Source organism: Metopolophium dirhodum, chromosome 4 (genome assembly GCF_019925205.1).
Source record: "Metopolophium dirhodum isolate CAU chromosome 4, ASM1992520v1, whole genome shotgun sequence".
Classification (NCBI taxonomy): domain Eukaryota; kingdom Metazoa; phylum Arthropoda; class Insecta; order Hemiptera; family Aphididae; genus Metopolophium; species Metopolophium dirhodum.
This window is the reverse complement of record NC_083563.1, coordinates 18,720,597-18,744,115: the sequence shown is the minus strand read 5'-3', so window position 1 is coordinate 18,744,115 and position 23,519 is coordinate 18,720,597. Positions and strand designations below refer to the sequence as shown.

Genomic DNA, 23,519 nt, shown 5'->3' with positions numbered 1-23,519 from the left:
AGTGTAATTTACGATATTTATTGTCATTACATTTGTTTGAAGAGTACTAGGCAGGTATATGAGTTCCTTATCAATTACATCAAATAACTACATTTATTATATTTTAAGAAAAGTTTTAGCTATTTTTCTTTCTAAAATAATTATTTTATAGAAAGATCCATTTATTTTATGGTTATTATTATTGTGTTTTTTTTATGGTCTCTAGAGTAATGAAAGTTACAACTTGTTTGAATTATTTTTTTTTATTATAATTCACTCTTGCTGCTTGAATCGTATACTTTTTTAAATTGAATAATTTCAATAAGAAACTTATTTATGTATTATTATTATTATATCGTATTTATTTTACAGAAAATACATATTATAAATTATAATATGAGGTAACTATAAACATTAAACAATACGTAAAAAATATTTTAAGTAGATTTATATACAAGGTGATTCATTTTTTGTTAAATATGTTGAATTTAGTGTAATATTACATTTATTTATATATATATATATATATTTAAAAATATTAGTTCTATTGTAAACGTGATCAATTCTTTATTGTTTTTATAAGTACACATATGCATAATATATTATAATTTAATCATTTATTGACAAAGGATTATTAAATATAATGTAATAATATGTATATTGTATTATAATTTAGTATATATTTTAGAACATTTTAAAACATTTTTTTATGATCAACTATCATTAAGTTTCATTTATACCCTCAAGGAACTCTAGATAGAAGTAGTGGGATAAAAGACAATACTTTAACGTAAAAAAAAAAAATAAATAATAATAATCCAAACCATCATTAAAATAACGACGTTTTCATGTAAAAAAAATCATTATCGTATGCACTATGCAAAAGACTCCGGTGCAGAATTTACGATAATTTATATTTTATATTTTATATTTCGTATTAATTGTTGTCTTCGTTATGACTGTCTTTTAAGTACAAAATAATTATAACACGCATCTACTCGCGTTATTTTTTCACGACAATGTTTTAAAAAGAGGTTATCAGAACAATAATAATATATTAATATCAAGATATACAATTTTTATTCTGTACTCAATTATTATCAAAAGATATCGTTGTGTTAAAACTGTATAGACGCCGTTAACAAGTTAGGCTGAAAAGTGAAAATTCATTTGAATCCCAATGTATTCTGTCTACAGAGAAAAATATAAAGTAAAATATCGGAAGGATGTTTTCGAAAGAGAATTTCTGACTCAGGCGACAAGGCCCTTTTTAGTGGAACGGATTTCCATAACAGTTGGTATTAATCATTAATATTATCACGCGATATTAACACATACATAATAACATGCAAGGACCATACAATTTTAAATCCAATATTTAAATATTCGCTATCGTAAAGAAATCATTTATTTAGAAATACAATATTATGGCTACTGATTGTCTAAGTGTATCGCGACATTTATACTAAATTAATAGATTGATGTACTGATGTTTGAAGGTTAATGCTTAAACTTACATGAATGAATAACAGATGTCTATATTTGCTTGCTATCCCTATATTATATAATGTGACATAATATGTCTAGGAAGTTTGTATATTATTTATACGGTTCGTAGAACGTGACCAAAGTTTCTATACCTATTTCTATAACTTGTAAATGACATATTTAACGTAATGCTAAATGTCCCTGGAGATTAAAATGAGACACTTATCATTTTTTGGCTTTAATTGTATTGTGTTAAATTTATAAAATGTCAAAGTTATTACACGACCGTCAAAATATTTAAAACTAACACAATTGTAAAACAAAAGTTGAATAAATGTAAGTGTACAATATTTGTATGTAGGTAACGTTGAAAGTAAGTGTATTAAAGTAGTATTTATAATGTATATGTATATGTATAGGTAGTAAGAATAATAACTATTTTTATCAGGCACATAATTAAATCATAATATTAATTATTTAGATAAGGTACGACTGTCCATAGTACTTTAATGTATTGTGTAGTTATGTGTCTTATTAAAAGAACAAACTCCGTTACGAACTTAAAATACCTTTTTTTATATCTTTCGGAAGTCGAGGTTTTATTTTATACATATTAAGTACTTTAAGAGGACGTTACATGACATTTGTTGTCTTCGTCTTACAAGTGCGTAACATAGACAATTTAACGCTCAGCATAATATTACGTTTATCTCCGTTAGTTTAAAAATTAGAGTGAATTTAACTCTTATACAATTTAAAGGTAAGATTATTATCCAGGCAATGCCACAGGTTTTTATTATATTTTAATTTTAAGTAACGAGCATTTTAAGATGTAAAAACAATTTATAATTTTAAAATACCCATAACTCGCTTTAAAGCTATAAAATAATGAAAACCTTATCTTACCTTTAATTTTTATAAGAGGTAAATTCACTCTAATTTTTAAACTAACAGAGATAAATGTGATCCGCTGAGCGTAAAATTTACTATGATACGCACTTGTAAGACGGAAACAACAAATTTCACTGTCATGTCCCCTTAAGCCTCAGTGATTCCGAAAATTCTTACTCTGTATCAAATCGAATTATTTGTAGAATACATTTATTATGATTTTAATATTTATAGGTATCTGCCTACATATTTAAAATTTCTTGAAACGAATACAGGTAGGTACTGTTAATATTTTTTTATTTTTTATGAATAATTAGTAGTTTGCTTGGAAAAAATGAAAAAAAATGTCTAAATATTATTTTGAAAATTATATTTCTATAAATCATACAAAGTTTAAAATACTATAATTTATCAAATAAATTGTCGGAATTAATTAGTCTTGTACTCAAGGCTTCTTTCAGTTGATGTTAAAAATGATTTGAAGCTTAAGAAAACAGTTTTCATTTCCATGCTTTATTATTGATGTTGTAAGAAGTCTCAACTAGGTAAGAACAACTTTTTAAATTGTTGATATACATAATTCATTAATGTCTAAGATGGTTTTCTCAAACATAACATTATAGTCCTAACTATAATATATTATGTACCTATATTATATTTAAATGTGTGCATTTCAAAAATTATAACATATGATAAATATAATAAGGCATATAATATTATATTCAACTTTAATTATTTCATGTTAACATTTTATTTTGAAAATAAGTATATCCATTACTTTAAAATTATACATTTAATCTCATACACATCTAAGAAAAATTATATTTTTAATCTCTGATGTTTATTTTTTAAATTAAAGTTAATTTTCAGATATAAACATGGTGAATCATTGACTATTGACATTGGATATTAAACAATGGACATTCATAAATTGTAGTTACTTATATATGCAAGTATCGTATATAAAATAATATATATTACAATTATTACCAGTAATTTAAATTAAATTACATTTACTTTAACTATTTTGCAAACTAAAGCAAATTTTCAGAGCAAAGACTAAATACAAAATACCTTGGATTACCAAAAGAACAAATTTATTAACGGTAAAATGAATAATTAAAATATTACAGTTTATTTTTTTTTTTATAAAATAACTTATTTTTAACAAAGGCTTGGAATTTATATTATACCGGCATAGGTAGGTATTTGTTTAAAAATTCCATGTTTGAAATTTTACACATAACAAGTTTATTCCAAGATGTCTAGATTGACATTTTAAAAATTTTCTTTGTATATTATTGACATTTTTCTTTTCATATGCATATTGTGTGTCAATACGATTATTCATAAACATTTAAAGTTTGATTTATATTACGCCATTAAACATATATATAATATTTGTATTTTTGGTTCCAAATTAAGAATGGATAATGAGTGCTAATTTATTGTAGTAATTTACTAAGTCATTGCTGATGGACACAACATATTTTATATCTAAGAATATTATGTGTATTACGTACACAATACGTATATAATATGTTATTTCCATATAGTATGTATATAAATATAATTATGATATAGTTGAGACATCTTTAAAATATTTCGTACATTACGTCAACTGGTTATAAAAAGTGTTAACTGTAATAAACTACAATACCAAAACACATAAATTTTGTCAAAAAAATAAAAATGTTAAATTATGTAAAAACAGTTCAAATGTTTTATATAAAGCAGACCCACATATTTTCCCCAAGAGTGTCTTCAATTGTGAATTTACATTTACGATCTCTTCTATTTTTTTGGTATGCAAACGTAAAACATGATTTTTTTAGAGGCTTATAAATAAAATATCTCAAAATTTGATAGTACTGAACAAAATTCAAAATACTGTACACAATTGTAGATAACAATGATAAGTATCTACGTAGTAAAAGTTTCAATGAATGTATCAGAACTTATGAACGGAAAGTATTTTGTAGTTTATGATGATAAGTGATAACTAATAAATGATAAGATACAATTATAATATTTTGTTGGCCGATATTTAGGATTATAATAAAACTGTTATTTTATACTACCTAGGTACATGTTATTTTATCATGAAAAGTTTTTGTTGAACAATATGAAAGTAAAAATAATTAACAAATAGGTAGGTATAGTGTATAGGTATAACTAAACATTTCTTATTGTATAATATTTGAATGTTTCATTGTTTGTATCTATTGTTTCAATGTGTATTATAAATACAATTAAGACAGGTAACTACAACGCATTTTATAATTTAGCAGAAAACACAATAAACGTAAAAAAAAAACAATATGAACTTAAATCAGAAATTATATTTTAAATGTAATAAATATTAAGTAATATCGGTCTTATGAAAGAATGTTACTCTCAATAGACAGTAGAATATTATATTATATATTACCGAAGGCTTAGTAAAAATGTCAACGATACTAGCTAGTGTTCATAAATTAAGAAAAGACAGATGAAAAAAATAAATGAATGTAATAATAGTGAATTTTACTTTATTTTTTGTTCCTATAGTTAAGTTTTTCGCAAATGTTTAAAAACGGGTGACAGCATTTAAAAAAATGATCAACCTTATTAAGGTGTTACCTTATATTATTACGATTTATGAATAATTATGAAAAATAAACAGCAAAAATGCAATTTATTATAATTTACATATGTAATAAATTAAGATATCTCTTAAAACATATTTATTTCGTGATTATTTTAGAGTATATTTCAAAAACGATTTTATTGAAACGAAATCAGAGATGTACTAGAGTTGAATATCAGTACATCGTACAGTAAACTAAATCCGAATACATTCGATTCGTGATAACTCGAACCTCGATAACTCGAAGAACTCGACAACTCGATTTTTTTTTAATTCCCCTAGAAATTATAATAACACTCAATGTGTTATAATGTCACACAATGTACTATAACTTATAAGTCTTGTTAACTCGAATATAAAATTGTGATGAATAGTTTAGTCGAAGTTTATTTTTATATCTGTTATATCTGGATAATCTGAGTATTTCGTGATTATTGTGTTAATTATTATATATTATGTTTTATCTACTTCAGTACTGTACAATAAAGATTAAACGACTAGATAGAAACTGATTATTAGCGCATACACAATAATAATAAGTATGTATTGGTTAGTATTTGTCTACACTCTACCTGCAGGGTTTGGATTAGATAAGTATTTTTTTATCTAGATAAAAAAAAAATACAATAACGAAAATTAAACCATTTAACTATAGCTGACAAAGTTCATGTGATACAATTGGTGGAGAAAGGTAACTGGAAAAAACAAGACATCGCAAAAGAATTTAATATTCCTCCAAATACGCTGTCAACATTTTTAAAAAATAAGGCGGATATTTAAAAAAAAAATTGAAAACAATTAAGGTGACTGTAAAAGATCAAAACTACCAGAATATCCAAATGTAGAGGTATGTTTATTCAAATGGTTTACTCAATGTAGAGATAAAAATATACCTATAGGTGGACCAATACTAAAAGAAAAATCAGAATATTTCGCAACTCAATTTGGTTATTCCAATTTTAAAGCAAGTCAAGGCTAGTTAGGAAATTGGAAAAATTGTCATAACATAATTTTTCGTAAAATATATGGTGAAAGTGCTTCTGTAAATGACTCTTTATGTAATGAATGATTAGGAAAGTTATCAAACATCATAAAAGAATATTCTCCCGATGATGTATTTAATGTGGATGAGACAGCATTGTTTTTTAAATGCCTACCCGACCGCAGTTTTATTTCGAAAAGGGAAACTTGTTCAGGTGGCAAACAAAGCAAGGAACGGATAACCATTCTTTTAGGATCAAATATGTCAGGTTCCAAAAAAATTAAACCACTTATAATCGGGAAATCAACTAAATCACGATGCTTTAAAAGAGTTAAGAGTTTACCATTAGATTATGAGTGGATAAAAAAGCATGGATGACTTGTGATCTATTTAAAAATTGGCTTATACAATTTGATCAAAAAATGCGACTAAGAAATATTCTATTGTTTATTGATAAATGTACAGTGCATTGTAATATAAATTTAAAATCTGTAAAAATCGAATTTTTACCTCCAAATACTACATCTAAACTACAACCAATGGTTTAGGGAATAATACAAAATTTCAAAACATTATACCGCAAAGAAATTATTCGAAAAATTGTTTTCGATATCGATAAAGGCAGACCATGTTCAATAAATCTATTACAATCCATGCGTATGTGTGAAAAATCATGGCGTAATTTACAACCAAGTACAATTGTCAATTGTTTCAAAAAAGCTGGATTCTATTTTAATGATGAGCATGATGTGTGATGGTGATGGTTTAGAAAATAATGACGATGATGATGGTGGATATGATTGGCAAATTGTAGAAGATAAACTTAATATCGATCAAGAGATTACATTTCAATCATATGCTACAATCGATGATAATATTTGACTGTTAACTGATAACGAAATCACGGGTATAAATATATCAAATAGTGATTCCGAAAATAATGAAAATGATGAGTTTGAAATAACTTTAAATATGATTACGGCGAACCAAGCAATGTCATCATTACAAACTGTTAGGAAATTTGTTGAATCTGTCGAAGGCGTGGATACTTCTGTTTTCGAATCCATAGGCAAATTAGAAGATTTTGTCAATAAACAGCCAAAAAATCAAAAATTAATAACAAATTATTTTTCTACTGGATCTCATAAATAATACATGTGTACATACCTATAATTTCATTGTATTTATTTTTTTAATGTAATTTAGTTTTTGTATAGCATTTATGTATATACATAAATGTATTATATTTGTCATAACGTTCTTATCGTAAAATTTTAAAATTATATTTCATTACATAGGTAACTCAAAGTTTTGATTTTATTTTGATAAATTCGAGTTAGGTATCTAGAATAATACATATCTCGAGGTGAATTTTTATCCCCCTTCAACTTCGAGTTATCGCGACTCGACTGTAACACGTACGATTAAATGATTCTTATAACAGACTATAGTAATGCTTAAAAATAGTTCAATCACTTTTGATATTATCGTTTGAACAGTGTAGGCTTTCGCTTTTCAGACAAAATTCAATATAATATAAATTCTTCGGAATAAACTCTAAAGTATCCTCTTAAAAGCTTTCCAGTATAAAATTGGCATACAATAAATGACTACACAAACTACAAAGACAAAGAAATACCATACTTCTTCTACAAAACTAAAAAAAAAAACAACAGAGAACAAGTTGAATCTAAACTTTAAAACTTCGAAAGTTCCTAGTAAAGTGACACGAATAATTGAATACTGAATTATATTAGTACGCATTCGATTAAAATCAAAATCAATATATCCGTTGGTGAAACAGAGTTTACTCACTAAATATTATAATATAACTATAGGTAGATACTATAAAATATAATATATAATAAAAACGGTGTCAAAAATAATTATAATAACTGTAAATCAATAAATCTTGCAATAAAATATGATTGAGCTATTTCATTTAAGACTCATTTTATATCAGTGGGTATGTCCTAGTATTTTATTTTTTTATCAATAGAACCACAAACCGTTTATATAATATTATTGTACAGATAATATATTATTATGTGTACATAATATTATACTATTAGTCATGCACTCTTAAACACGACGTTATAAGCCTGTTACTCAAATACAATATATTATTCTAACAACGTAGTTCTTAGTGGTACCTCAAATTGTACTGCTTTTGAACTGTTATCGTTCATATTAATAATGATAAGAATTGACTGCAATTTATAAACCTTACCTGGGAATTTGCAAGGCAACCGCATCTAGGCTATCAGATGGCGTTAGCGGCGGTTTCTCGAACAACCGGCTGGGCGCCAGTGTTAGCTGATGCCTGTGCCTCATACCTCGTTTCCGGCGTTTTTTTATTTCCTCCTCACGGCGAAGGTTGTGCAAACGAAAAAAGAACATTGACATTCTGAAATAATCATATACATATTTTTATAAAATAATTATTTTAATATCAAACACGATAAAGTTATCACCGAGGTTATTAATTCATTTGAAATGGGTAGGTAGGTATCGTGGTGTAATGAATACGAATGAGATAAAACGAACAGTATATAAATGCAATCTGTATAAAATACATTACAAAATACTTTTTTAATGACTTCAATAATATATTTAATACATTTAATTAAAGTTGAACGAACTTTATTTGAATTTTATCGGAATTTTGTGTAAATGTACACACTTAGTTCACCTACCGTGTTTTTTGATATTTATTTAATTATTTTGAATTTTTCACTCCACTAACTTATAAAAAGAGCTATGGCCACTCCATTTAACACCAGTTTTCCCAAAGTAATAAGAAGTTTTGATTATTTATATTAAATTATATAGACAGAAAAATGGCATAGGTTTAAATAAGTAGTTATAGTATTGATAACTCAATTATTGTATTACTACCAACAACGATAAAACGTATTATTTTAATATTAAAACAGTTACATTTAAACAATAATTCATTAGACTTATTAGAGCATTTAATGTTCTATATAAATCATAAAATATTGTGTGGTGTATTAGAGCTAACTCAACATAATAACTCAGATAATATATTATATATATTATATTATATTACCGTTAAATACCTCTATCTATATTGAAAAAAAATTATAATAGCTGACTTTTTTGTCTGAAACAGGATACTACTTCTTTAGGTAAGACAAACCTTAGTACCTTATGAACTAAACACTAATTTTACAGCATAATATTACGGTGAAAATGAATAAAGTACAATAGTGTAATACTTACTTAATTTTTTATTTAAAATCACATAGGTTATTTTTCAAATACAGTAGAACCTCGATTATCCGAACTAATTGGGACCGCACCTAGTTCGGATACGCAAAAGTTCGGATATTGGAAATATAAAATAAAAAATGTTTATAATATTATGCATTAATAATTTATTATTTTTATTATTAAATATTTATTATTATTATGAATATATTATTAGAATTACATTACATATTACATTACATTATCAGAAATACATTAAATTGTTAGAAATACATTAGGTACATACATACATTATTAGAAATAAATAAATACATAATTAAATACATGACATTTATTATATTTTTTTGACATAATTATCAATACCTGCCGGATACAAGTTTTCATGTTCGGATAACAGAACGTTCGTATACGCTAATTATAGTTCGGATAATAGAGGGTTCGTATAACGGAGGTTCGGATAATCGAGGTTCTACTGTAGTTCATAATTCATATGCGTTTAATAAAATATACAATATATTTTGTTATTATAAATATTTTTTTAAATAGGTACAAATAGGTTAGAAATACTCGTAATCTAACATATTACCCCAATACTTTTATATAGATAAATCTTTTAAAATATGAATTAATTATAAAGTTAGGTTATTAGTTCTATATCGCCATAAGATAAAATGTAAAATGTATAATTCATCTATATAAGAAAATCTAAAACCAATGATCGATACTTGTGGATAAAATAAAATAAAATAAAATAATTATTTAGGTACTCATTGTGTCAAATTACACTAGTTGATCGTATATGATATATATATTATTATGAAATATTATGATCGATGGATTTATTATCTCAGTTGATCAAACATTATTTTTTTGGTTTATTTTTATTACTTAAAATAATCAAATTTTATATTCAAGTATAATACTTATTTTAACGAGTTATCAGTAAATAATTTTATGATGTGATTAGTAGATTTAGTTTTAGTCATGAAAAATTAATTATATCTATAATATAAAATGCTCTACAATAGTGTGACACAGACAACTTTGTTACACGAATATTAAATGAGTCCAAAAGCTTACTATAGTAAAGTTTCATAAATGTCATCCATTATTTAACATTGTACTTGAATGACATTTTATATATTAAGTAGAATTGATATTATATAAGGAAGTTATTTGTAAATTCTTTAGTAGAGATATCCGTTATTTTAAGGTCGTTGCTTTAAAAAAATATTTTAACACTGAAATCAATCTAAATCATGAATGAACCCTTATTATTAAGTTCATAATATTCATATGTGCATAGGAACTTTTGTTCTACCTACTTATTTTTATTTTATTTTTCTCAGATCAAAAAAAAAAAATAATAATATTGGATATGACATGCGTATGGTAAAGCCGTAAATATTGTCAAAGAAATATAATATAATCTTGGGTCCTTCAGAAAAAATGTATTTTATTGAAAGTCTACCGTGAATACTCTAGGGAATCAAATATTATTAGTTCTCGTCCATCGATTTCGTCAAAATTCTATGTGCACAAAATGACTTATTAAATCGAGTTAACACTTTTTTCGTAATAAAGCAAGGCTAATAAAAAAAGTTTACGTGGTAAATTATAACACTGCGATCAAACAGCAATTTCAACTAACTTTGGGCCCAAACCTATGACATTCTCGCGAGAATAAAACTATACCTCATATCACATAATAATAAATCTCTTATGTACCTCACCCAACAATAATCTAGAGAAAGAATTTAATTTTAAATTTTACTTGACTGTATTTCTAGATATTATGTTCAAATGTTACAAAAAATATGTATAAAATAATGCGAAATATATTATAATACTAAGTATATCTAAATTAAATATTAATAAGAAATACATTATCAAGTGGTTTTACTCAGTATTTATTTTAGTTCTTATTTCTTTATTTTATAATACATATTTTTTTATGGTAAAAAGTTGTACATTTAAATAAATAAAAGTGAGATAAAAAATACGTATCCTCTTGAGGCTGAGGTACACTAATTATAATAAAGAAATAGTCCAAGCTGATTGAACGTGGGAATATGAAATTATCATCCATATTATTATAGTACATTATTATGTTAATTATTGAAAAATATTTTATGAGTAGATATGTGTTACATATTGTATGCATCAACATTATTTGTATATATCTCGTAAATTTAAGGTTTTTTTTTATTTTTTCGACAACATCCATTGTACCTAATCATCTGTATAGTTTATAAATTCTACAAATACTATTATTTAAGTTTGATCTGTTATTTTAATTATAATACCTACTTCAATAATTTTTCCTTTTAATGCCAATGAAGTAGGTAATTAAGGAGTTAAAGCTTTAAATTGTTGTCTTCTTTTTCATTTTCTATAATAATCTAAGCTATAACAGTAATCATAGCTAAGAGTAAATGCTAATATTTTGTTTAAAGTTGTTAGTTATGTTTAATTATGAGGATTATTATAGGTACTTCATGTAATTATACGATGAATCATACCGAATCATGGAATATTTTTAAACTTGTGTAAAAGTTTTCAAATATCAGTGAAAAAACAATTTAAAGTAACAAATGTAAATAATAATTATTGAATATCGTATTTGTTTTTAATTAGCAACACATTATATACTCAATATTATTATTATGTTCTAAGATATGTTTGTTAGTAACTGAAAAGAAAATATTGATTTAAATATTATTTAAACTCAATCAATAAAATTAAAAGTTTGTTAGCTATGATCAAGAGCATTTTGCACGACACTCAAAGTGGAAGACGACAAAATGTCTAAAATCTTGTAAATAAAATAAATACAACAATTGATTAAAATTCTGATTTGATTTCTCATGTAATACTAGCCAATCTAAGCATTATTTTTAGTGTGTAAAACACGTACTTTGTCGACAAAAAAGAATTTTTAAATCAAACATCAAATTATGTAAATGTTACAACATTGTAAGTGCATGTCAATAATCATTATTTTCTATCATTTTTATTTTATTTTTTTTTCTAAAATCGAATACATTTTAAAATAATATAAAGGAATGACTAAACTTTATGCCCTCGCGTGTATGTCGTACGTGCATGAAATAACTTCATAGTCAGTAGTTGGTAAGTGGTAGGTAACTGGTAAGATTTTCATATACATATTAATTATATTATTATGTAGCCAAGTTCAAATCGGTTAACCGAGTTTGAGAAATCAGAAATTAGAGTATCGAGGAATTCGATTTAGTCAATTTTTAGTGTATAATTTCTAACGGTTAAATAAATATTTAGCGAACAACAGATGGTAAACAAACTAAAAATTGTATCCAACTGACAGCTTGAACTGTTTGGAGTCATCATCATTTTGTTTAAGATAACTATACACATTCTTTTGGCCTATTTTCCATAATTTTTCTCGGGATCTCAATAACAGCTGCAGCTTTATTTTATTTTTGATCTGTCAGTCAATTTACTTTTCATTTTGTACGATTCAGCTGTTGAGGTTCAATGAATTGTGTTGTGGTAAAATATTTATGATTCAATGACGGGATTCCTATTTATACGATTCATCTTGTTTTTATCATCGGACTCGATACTTTTAATTTTGGGTAATTGTATTTTACACACAAAATACACTTATATAATTAAATCATAATATGAAACAAAATAATTATTGGAATTTAAATTTGATGAATATGGAGTATGTCGGGAGTATGTGTGGTGTGCATCAACAATAAATTCGGGAACTGAACAATAATTGTAATATGAGGTTTCCAATCAACTGGAAATTCGATTTGGATAACATGTACCTACATGGTTCATAATACATTATTACATACTGTTATAAACATATTAATATGTCAACGGTTGAAATAAAAATCGACCAACAAGTGTGGTATTGAGAATATAAAAAGCATTATGGCGGTTGCAAATATATATTTATTTATTTATTTATAAAATCATTAGTCAATGCTCGATCAACAGGTCTAACCTGTATACGGATCAAACAATTGTGACGAATTGCCGTCGGTGGTATATTATTAACGAATAACAATATTGCATTGACATTGTGTTATTTTTTTTTGTTTGTGACCTAGGGCAACCAAAAAAAAATGCGTGTTTTCATGTTGTTTGCCTCTGTAGAATATCTATAAATAAATTGTGATTGTGTGGTGCGATCCGAATCCGAAGATCCATAAAGGCCGTTTTCTGTCACCCTTTGCAAGTTGCCACCCGGGGTTATCGGTCCCCAAAGGCCTGACCGTAAGTCATAATGCGTGTGAAAAACGTATAAAAAGAAAACTCATTTCCGTTTAGATTTTTATATCCAATCATTCGACCGCTCGTATTGGCTGTTGCTATCTATTCTCTTCTCCGATATTAAATCCGTCTCGTTATGCCAGATATGTTATTCCACATCGTTAGTCTTTCTTTCTCTGCTCTTTTTTTCGTTTCCTCTATCCCCTCTATCCATCATCCCCAGAGACCCGTCCGATGTATATAACACATATTGTACACATTTTACAAAAAGCAGTGTGTTTTTTCTTTCCTATCATTTCCTCATTATCCTTCCAAACGTACGATGGCCGTAGACGACCGTTACTCGGTGCCTGTTGTAGATTACGCTCATCGGCGTTATTAAATTCCATGTCAGCTGAACTCCTCCCGACCAACACGTTAACTTGTATATTATCAAATATCAAAATAGCACAATTCGTCTGGTTAACAAAAAAAAAATAAACGGGAGTATTGGAAAACAAAAACAATGAAGTCGTAAAAGTTATGACTGGCCTTAGTTCCCTATAACTTATTACCGAGGTCAGCTTTAGGTCAATGCAAGCTGTGCCGTTGAACAAAGCCCTGAGGATTTGATGGGCTGCGGGAAGTCAAACTACCGGGCATTTCTATGATGGTTGTCAGATATTTTGGAAATTAATTTTTAATAATAATTAATAATTTTAAATACTGTTAATTATAGTATTATATTATCAGTATTATTACCAACATGATTATCAGGTTGAATAATATTGAAAATTTATTATTAGCCTTAGAAAACAGCGTTCAATTTGTTTACCAGTTAACATCATACAGTATACCAGTTAACAACATTTTATATTGGGTTTTACTTGACTTAACAGTTATTATAATAATCAGATACTTAAGTATATACTTGAAGTGGGGACATCTGTAAGGCTACAGTCGTAGACCTTGGTTTTTATTGGATTTAATTTAAACTAATTTCTTATTAAGTCATTTTTACTCATTTTATTATTTATTATTATCAACACCCCATAGGGTATTAATATCTACAGATATATAACAGTTTCAAATTATAAAAATTAAATAAATTACAATATTTCGAATATTTCTAAGTAGATTGTACAATAAAGGTATACTACTAATCTGCAGAAGACGCAGCCTCGTAAAAAACGTAGTAAAAATGTACCTCTTATTAAAAAAAAAAATAGTATATAAAAATTATTTTGTATAAATTAATTTATTTTACAAACGACCTTAAATTAATATTTATTAGATGTATTCGTGTTGGTAACCCGTACAAGAAGAGTGATTTGTACTGTATTATTATAATGCGAGGTATAAGATGGCATTAGAAAGGGATAGCGTCACAGGGCTTTGAAAATTTCAAAAGGTTAGAAGGAGATGAGGTGGAACCGTAGAGAAGTCAATTTTGCCTGAAATGAGATTTTATTAATTTATATTCAATTCAAATAGCATAATATTATAAATTTAACACTAAATCGTAATTATTAATAGTCAAGTAGGATCTAATGTAAAGCATACTAAAATATTTTGTAGTGCGTAAGATCCTTTAAGACATAAGAAACTATATATCCTAAAATGGTTTATTTTTAATTAAGCGTAATCTATAGTTACCTTGTGATTATTTACCTAACTGTTTTAATCCAGAGATTATAATTGTGTAACAAGATATTATTAAACATTTTATTGCATACTGCCACACTAAAATATGAGATTAACACTTATGTAAATTACTTTGCATGGATTAATTGATATGTTTATAAAAACATTAACCCATAATGTTTCTAATAAAATTTTTAAATTTATATATTTAATATAAATAATATGAGTAGGTAATATTGTGCAATGTGTGTGTTTCTGTGAAAAAAAAACTTGTTTTAAATAATAAATGCGATTAAGGTAGATATGTCTTTTAATAAAGTGAAATAAAGTGAAATAAATTCACTTGTAATTTGAAATTATTACGTTTTTTTCAGCAGGTAAACATATTTTAAAACATTGTTTTGTATAATTATTTTACCGTTTCAATTAAACTGCTTAATAATCTATTTTTTAGTTGACACGTATTCATACAATAGCGACCTATGGTAGTGCTATATTTTAAGGGGCGTTGAAACCCTTTAATTTTATGAGTGGCATACGTGTGCATTATTCATTTAGGGGGAAGACAACAATAAAGTAAAAAAATAAAAATGCTTTCAAAGTATTTTTACGCTTTAGAAAAAGTGTCCTGTTTATAAATGGGTCGAAAGGTTGAATAGATAGGTATGTCATTTATGTATTAAGTACCCAGGATATTTTTGGATCGATATGGAATACAATTAATCTTATATTACACCTGTGTAAAAACGTGTGTAATTTTTCCAATAGTCGAAGATAAATTAGAATATAATAAGTATATAAAGCATGTACAACACAATGTCACACTATAAAGACTAAACACGTTCAACACACGAGAAAAATCCACACCGAGGCAAATAACTGCCTGAAATCGATTAGAAATAATCGACCATAGGAAAACCGTGTGTAGTATAATACAAATCAGTTATTCTTTGCCAACGCCACTTCCACGTACGATCGCAATTATTCACAATGCAAAAACGACGATGACCTTTGATTTCCCTTGCGGTATAACGTACGATAGTCGTATTATAGGTACGAGCTGTAATAGGCCGCATACGGTTTAACGACATTACATCATTAGGAAAGTGGATGCGCCGTCAATCTTACTTATAGGAAGAGTATTTAAGGTGAAACGCTTTGAGTTGTTTATCTGTGACAGATGTATAGTAGTTGATAATAATACGTATTACTTGGCAATGATTATACCGACGATGTGCTCTCGAAATCACGCAATTCCCGCATACCTATCGACCGCTTCCATTATCGAGATTGTATCGAATTCGTTCGATTAATTAAATAATATGTTGAAACAATGTGAGTTTTATATTTTACCGACGAATATAATACGAACCCACTTAAAAACACGAATCGTTGAAAGAAATAATTATTAGGTTATTTTCCAGATACATAATTTAATGTGTGTGGTATTTTATTTACAATATTGATCGATTACAAACTAATTTACTATTAGTATAACTGCAGACTATGATTCGGACTCTCAAACGTTACAACACGATGTTCAATGTTCATATAGGAAATCTTTTGTGGAAGAGGTATAGTTGGCTTGAAAATTAAATGGACAATAATTATTAGCCATCTGAGTAAATATAAGTAAGTATGTATATTATATTATACGATATAAATATTGATTCGTTCAACACATATTGCGGCTCAGGGGAAGCTAGGTCAGCAATATAATATATAATGGAGTTCAATTATTTAATACAGGTAGTCAGTGAAAATGTATGTCTGTATCAAATGTAGGTATACGGTATAATATGGTATTATGCTAATATCATATAATGCTACCATATTATTACTATGGTGACTGGTGTGTATAAAAGCTTTGTGTTACGTTTAAATTATGTTATATATTATTCCAAACGAATTACAAAGTATCTTTTTTGATTTATGTTTTTAGAAGTTCGTTACTTTTAAACGATAAACCGCAAATTCTTCATTAAATATTGTTACCTAGATATTTTGAGAATATTATAACAATGTATTTTACTGAGTTAAAACTATTGATCATAATATTTTTAATATAATAGAATTGTTCCTATTATTTTTTATGGTTATGGTTTTATTCTCCGCTGTCACAATAATAAATATAATCACCTAGATAAAAAAATTATTTATTTATTTATAAAAATATTATTTTTCTACATTTCATCTATGAAATTCATTTTTTTTTATATTATTATGTTTTACTTTAAACATTATATGACAATTGTACCGAGATTTCAATGTGTATCTCATCTTTGTCACTTACAGATATTTCATAAAACGTTTTTTGTTTAAAATCTTCAATAATATGCTCGGCTATGAATTTGTCTTTGATCCTTCTCAAGTCTATAAGAAAAATAATACTTTGAAAATGGATCACCCAGGATACAATAATTTAAAAATAAAACATAATATTTAAATTTTAAAATTAGCTATCCGTAATTTAATAAATCATGTTTGATTAACTGTTGATAGTTAAGAAATTATTATTATTATTATTTTTTTATTCGTATGGCATTATTATTATTTTTATTTATTAGCATTGTTTGATCTATAAATATATTTTAACAATAAGCACAAATAATGTCTATAAGGTTAAGGTTAATAGAGAATAAAGTAAAATTATTAAATATTAAAATTTTTATTGACGACACTTATAGGCAGTTTGTTAATCGATGTATCGTGAATTATTTATATGCTCCGGTTCTGCTCTATAATATAGAAGTCTGGCCTACATAACACGGTTGCATAGCATTACGAACACCGATAGTAATTCAGTGTTATTATTTATTAAACATATTTTTATAAACACTATTAAAATTAACTTTAATATTGCTTCAAGTTAATAAATAAATGAAGCTGATTATACTAAAATGTAAAAGGTAGGGATCACCGGATTCTATATTTGCGGTTTGGGAAAAAGTTTTTACAGGATATTCATTGTCCTTAAATGTTGGTTCATTAGTTAATGTAATTCCATCTAACCACGAAGATCTTATAATATTGAGATACTTTAAGTACAGTTACATTTGTTTGTCATTTAAAATAAATATCTTATTATATTATAATGTAAAAAGGAAGAGTTAAACAAAATATAAAATAATAGTAATAGTTGTATAAAATGTTATACAAATATAGAAACATATTTAATAATAACATAATAAATAATTTAATTATATTGCAACTCATGGTAAATTAGTTATGTTTATTACTATAGGTACCTTCAATAATTAATTGTACATAATATTAAGAGTGTTAAGTATTCATTTTATAGTTGTATGTTAATTATTTTATTTTGTCATAATTATATTATTTATTTCCAACTCAAATGTCAAACAAACTTGTTCATTTTATAACTGGATATTGATGAATTAAATTATCTTTGAGGTAGTTAATGCTTATAAAAAAATCTCTTATATTTCCCTGGCTAATCCACAGTTTTTAAATTATAAACAGTTTACTTGTGCATAAATAATACTATAAAAAATAATATCGTTAATTAAATTTAAAATGTGATTAGTTTTAACAATGTATTATTCGTTTTTAAAGTAAATTACTAATGCGATATTGTATTTAAATGCTACATAAGTAATATGTAAGAGTTGTTGGTGTTTGCAAAAGTATAGGTGAAGGTACATTTATGTTATTTTATCGAACATGGAGATATTTTGGTATAAAAAATGTTGATCTATATAGTGTCTATAGATATAATGGAAATGCATGGGTGTGCGTATATTCTTATCAGACGTTTAGTTCGAGGTCGTGTTAAAGAATAATAAATTAAGATAGCTGATATGCATTGTGTGAATAGCTTGCTGTAGGGATGACGTTAGTATTTTCCATTTTACTGTCATGTTGTTCTTTTATATACTTAAATATAAAATGTGTTTGTGCTTATATACGTATGTTTTATTTCGAACAATGTTATCTTCCTTAGTAAGGGATATCTGGTACCTAGTGAACCAAATCATGTGCATTTGGCAAATGCTGGTGTGACATAATGATACTAAACCACGCACGCTCGGAAAATATATTCACCTCCACTGGAAATATTTAATTGACATTATTCAGTATAACAATGGCCTTGAAGTGTGTTTTACTTCCTTCCTCCCCCTCCACGTATTATAAGTATTTATTTAAACTAAATATTATTGTAAATTAAAATATAACATCAGTATTTGTTTACGATTTTTAAAGCTTTCAAAACGCTTTTATACTTGTTATAGAATTATCTTAATTAATACAATATTACAATTACACCATTGATTGTATTTTAATGTGGCACGCGATTAGTAACTCAATTATATAATTATTAGTTTGAGTAAAAATTAATAAAAATATACTAAAGAGGGCGTTACGGTAAAACAGTTATCTCCATATTTTTACATGGGTAGAATTCATGAAACAAATTCGTTTTAGAAATGTCTTCATTTTTATGTTTTTTAAATACAAAATATGAAACCTACTTAAGTTTAAAAAATTTAAATTATATGGTAGGCGTGGCTTAGAAAATATAAGTAAATAGATAATTCCAATAGCTTATAGTATTTAATCCTATTTAAAATGTATATTTAGATGCATTGAAAATTAGAAAGTTGCAACGACCACATTGTTAAGTATTTGGCGTGAAGTAAAAAGTGTAAACATTGGTAATCAATATTTAAATACTACATAATAATCAGCAATTTTATTTTTATTTTAACGTTATAGGTAATGATAATGAGTTTGTTTAAAAAAAAAAAAATGTCAGTAAATAATAACAAAATAATATTCAGTGTTCATAGTTATAAGTTATAATATTGAACAACTTTGTAGTAAACCACTACAATTAGTGGTAATATTAAGTTTTGATCTCGGATATTAAACAGTTCATAATATATTAAAATATTAATGTATCGTGAAATATATGAAATAATATAAAAAATATTTACTATCTATAAATAATGAAATAAGCGAAAAGTAATATTATTGTCATGTTCAAGACCTACGGGTAATTCAAACTGATGCGTTTGACGAGAATAATTAATAATCATTGAACCATGAATTATTATACAATTTAATTATAATATAATGTTATGAATATAAGCGAAATTGTAATATTAAAAATAATAATGTCCTGAAGTTAAAAATGTTTGTTGTTAATTGAGTAGTTAACAATGTTTTAATGAACAATATAATAGGATAATTAAACTTGAATAATAACTGACGGGACCTTTTCTGATCGTTTGGTTATACTATTGATATACGATTCCATTATGTTTGTGAATAATGCATTATTGTTATTTAACAAGATTTCAATAATAGTTTATGTACAATAAAAAATGTAATCAAAAATTAATTTTCAATTAACTTAACATAATCGTAATTATTATACATTGTCCTACAAAACCTTGTGACTTCTGGAGAATAAAATTGTCTAAATATTTTGTTATTTGCTTATTACGTCTTGAAACATAAATTGTAAAAATACTTTTGAATATAATACAATAAAAAATATTTTTATTATGATCGTGTTTTTAAAATTAATTATGAATAATATATACTCCTAAATAGACCGCTGATTTATTCCAAACATAATTAACAATACAAGATTATACATGTATTTTTTTTTTTTTTATATATTATGATTACAATTTATTTTAATTAATTTATATTATATTATTGTAACACTAATAATATTCTTTTTGTTTACATTACAATCGATTTATTACAATATAAAAATAAATAACATTAAAACAAACGGCGATATAGATAGGCAATATAGCTACATTCCTGTCATGCATTGCCTTTTTTTTTTTTTTGTTATATTATTTATAGACAATTATTATACCTACCTAGTTATTTTGTTATAGCGTCTTATGACATGGATTTTTTTTATAAAACATACATTCTAAAAAAAAAATATGCACAGTAACAGATACAGTTATATGTTATGAATCTTAAAGGAAATTACAAAATCAAATTTACAATGTAATGAAATTAATTTTTAATAGTCATACGATTTTAAGTACTTTACCAAACAGATTATATTTTGTATTATTTCCATAATAAATATCCAAAGTACGTTATATGAAAGTGAAAAGTGATTTTTGTATGTAGAATAATTATACAATGTTTCTCTATTTTCTACAAAATTAAACTACTTTAAATATCTATGCATTATTTTGTCAAGTATCTCTCTATATTATTCGCGTAATATGGACGCATGCATACCTAAAATTCTAATAATTTATAAACAATATAATTAGTACAATACAATATCACATTCAAAATAAATTTAAAATATACAAAATTACATGATTACTCTTATAAAGTTAAAATATAAATTATAATTACTTAGATATTATAATTGTCCATAGTAAATGATCTATGCCGTTAGTACTAAATTTTGATCACTTACATTGGACACTATAGGACTATTTTACTACGTATACATAAAATAGTTTTCTTGTTTTACGTTATACATACATTATAGTTAATCTATTAAATTTAAACCAAAATGTTGTATACATATATATATTATATATTATATATATTTTATTGATTTGTTTGCCTACCATCAATTTATATTTGAATAATTCACTTTTGATAATGTTACAGACGTGATTAATTTATATTTCAAAATAAAAATAATGCTTTAAGTAGTTTATTTTTTTTATATTTACGTTTTCTGAATTTAATTCAAAACGAACAATGTAATCATTATTCAGATAATAAAATTGAGTTCTATATCTTTATATCTTCGAGGACAATGCGTTTTTAATAGTCGCGACCAGAATATAATTTCTCCTACCCACCTGGAAAATACGTTGTATATCATTTCTCATTTCCTCCAAAAAATAATTGAATTACAAACTTTTGGATAGAAACGTCTCCCTAAGATAATATCTGTCCTAAATCAATAGTTTGCACTAAATATAGACGATATTTGTCATCGACTTGGTTTGGATGTAATTTTGTCTAGAGGTATTTATATAATTATATGTATAATTTATAAATAGTTTTTACGCAAAAAAATATTTATCAATTTTATAAATAATGCAACTAAGTATATTGCATTATGTTAATTTTTTTTGTATCAAACTATTTAAAAACCTATCACCATATTTTTAAACACACATTTGTGGTTGGACAACTTAATAACGCAATCATTCTTCGAACTTTTTTCTACAACAAATTATCAAATGACATAATAAATAATAGGCAACAAAAAAATAATAGCAACATAAGACTTTGTGCAATTGTAAATTGTACTTCAAAACCATCTTGAATCAACAAATATTAGATCCTGAGATATGAACGAATGAGAAACGCCAAGCTTCTCTCCAATGTTGGATAAGCAAGGGTTTGGACATTAACTAGTTGAACAGTTATGAGACAAGTTAAAAAGTTACTATTTAGTTTGACTATTTATCTATTTTGTTAATTAATTTTTAATAATTATTATATAACTAATTAATTAATTAACCATTGTGAAACGATTTAGCTATTTTCAGATAGTTTTAAGATTTCATTTCGACGCCCCAGTTCAGAACTGCAACAACTCGAGATATAACAAATCCGAGTTATGTAGGTACACCATCCTATCACGGTTTCAGTTCAAGAACGAAATAAAATAAAGTTAAATTATTGACCACGAGAGAGCATTTTCAATATTATATTTTACATTGTAATGTACATAGAGAAACAATATAGAAAACACATTTGTACCCAATAAACCAATATTTTGAGTTGTTGCAGTTCAGCACTGGGGCGTCGATTTATAAAGTAAAAATCATCTATATACGTTATCAATTAAATAATATATATTATAACTTACTATAGTTAAAATTAATTGATTAATTAATTCTGTTTATTCACGTTGTACTCAGTGGTTTTAAATAAAAATAAACAAATAAAATAAAATAATATTTTTTTTAATTTAATATTTCAGTTGACATAGAAATAGAAGAATAATATTGCTAAACGTATACGGTTTTTTAAGAAAATACATAGTTAGGTTATGATATTTGAAACTTTCGGAATCACTCTGTGTGATTAAAAATAATACCCAACTTATTTTTCAATATTAGGAATATTTAACATTTTAGAATTAAATATATTATTTATCAATTTTTATTATTACTTATGATTTATAACATTGACCACTTACTTAACCACTTCAAGTTGATATTTTTAAACAACTTGCCTTCCTTTGAGATAGGCTATTTTATAGATTATATTATATTAAATGTCTTATTTTAAAACAAGTAAAATATATGTCAAGTTATGTATACCTATTCAGGTATAACTATTATCTATTATAACTCATAGGTACATGTTTGATACTTTGATCTAAAGCCCACACACCAAAACTATAACGGAAAATCTAACGTAATAGACGATCTGATATTTTGA

The 23,519-nt window shown here is 25.6% G+C and overlaps 1 protein-coding gene across 7 annotated transcripts in view; it reads right to left on the bottom strand.

The window, feature by feature from the left end:
• LOC132942494 (potassium channel subfamily T member 2) overlaps nt 1–23,519 on the bottom strand; it is a 176,224-nt gene that overhangs the window by 92,833 nt on the left and 59,872 nt on the right. For all 7 annotated transcript variants that reach the window (XM_061010917.1, XM_061010921.1, XM_061010923.1 and 4 more), the window contains one exon: nt 8,200–8,376. In XM_061010917.1, the coding sequence (XP_060866900.1) occupies nt 8,200–8,375 (176 nt within the window). In that variant the 5' untranslated portion in view covers nt 8,376. The remainder of the gene's footprint in view (nt 1–8,199; nt 8,377–23,519) is intronic.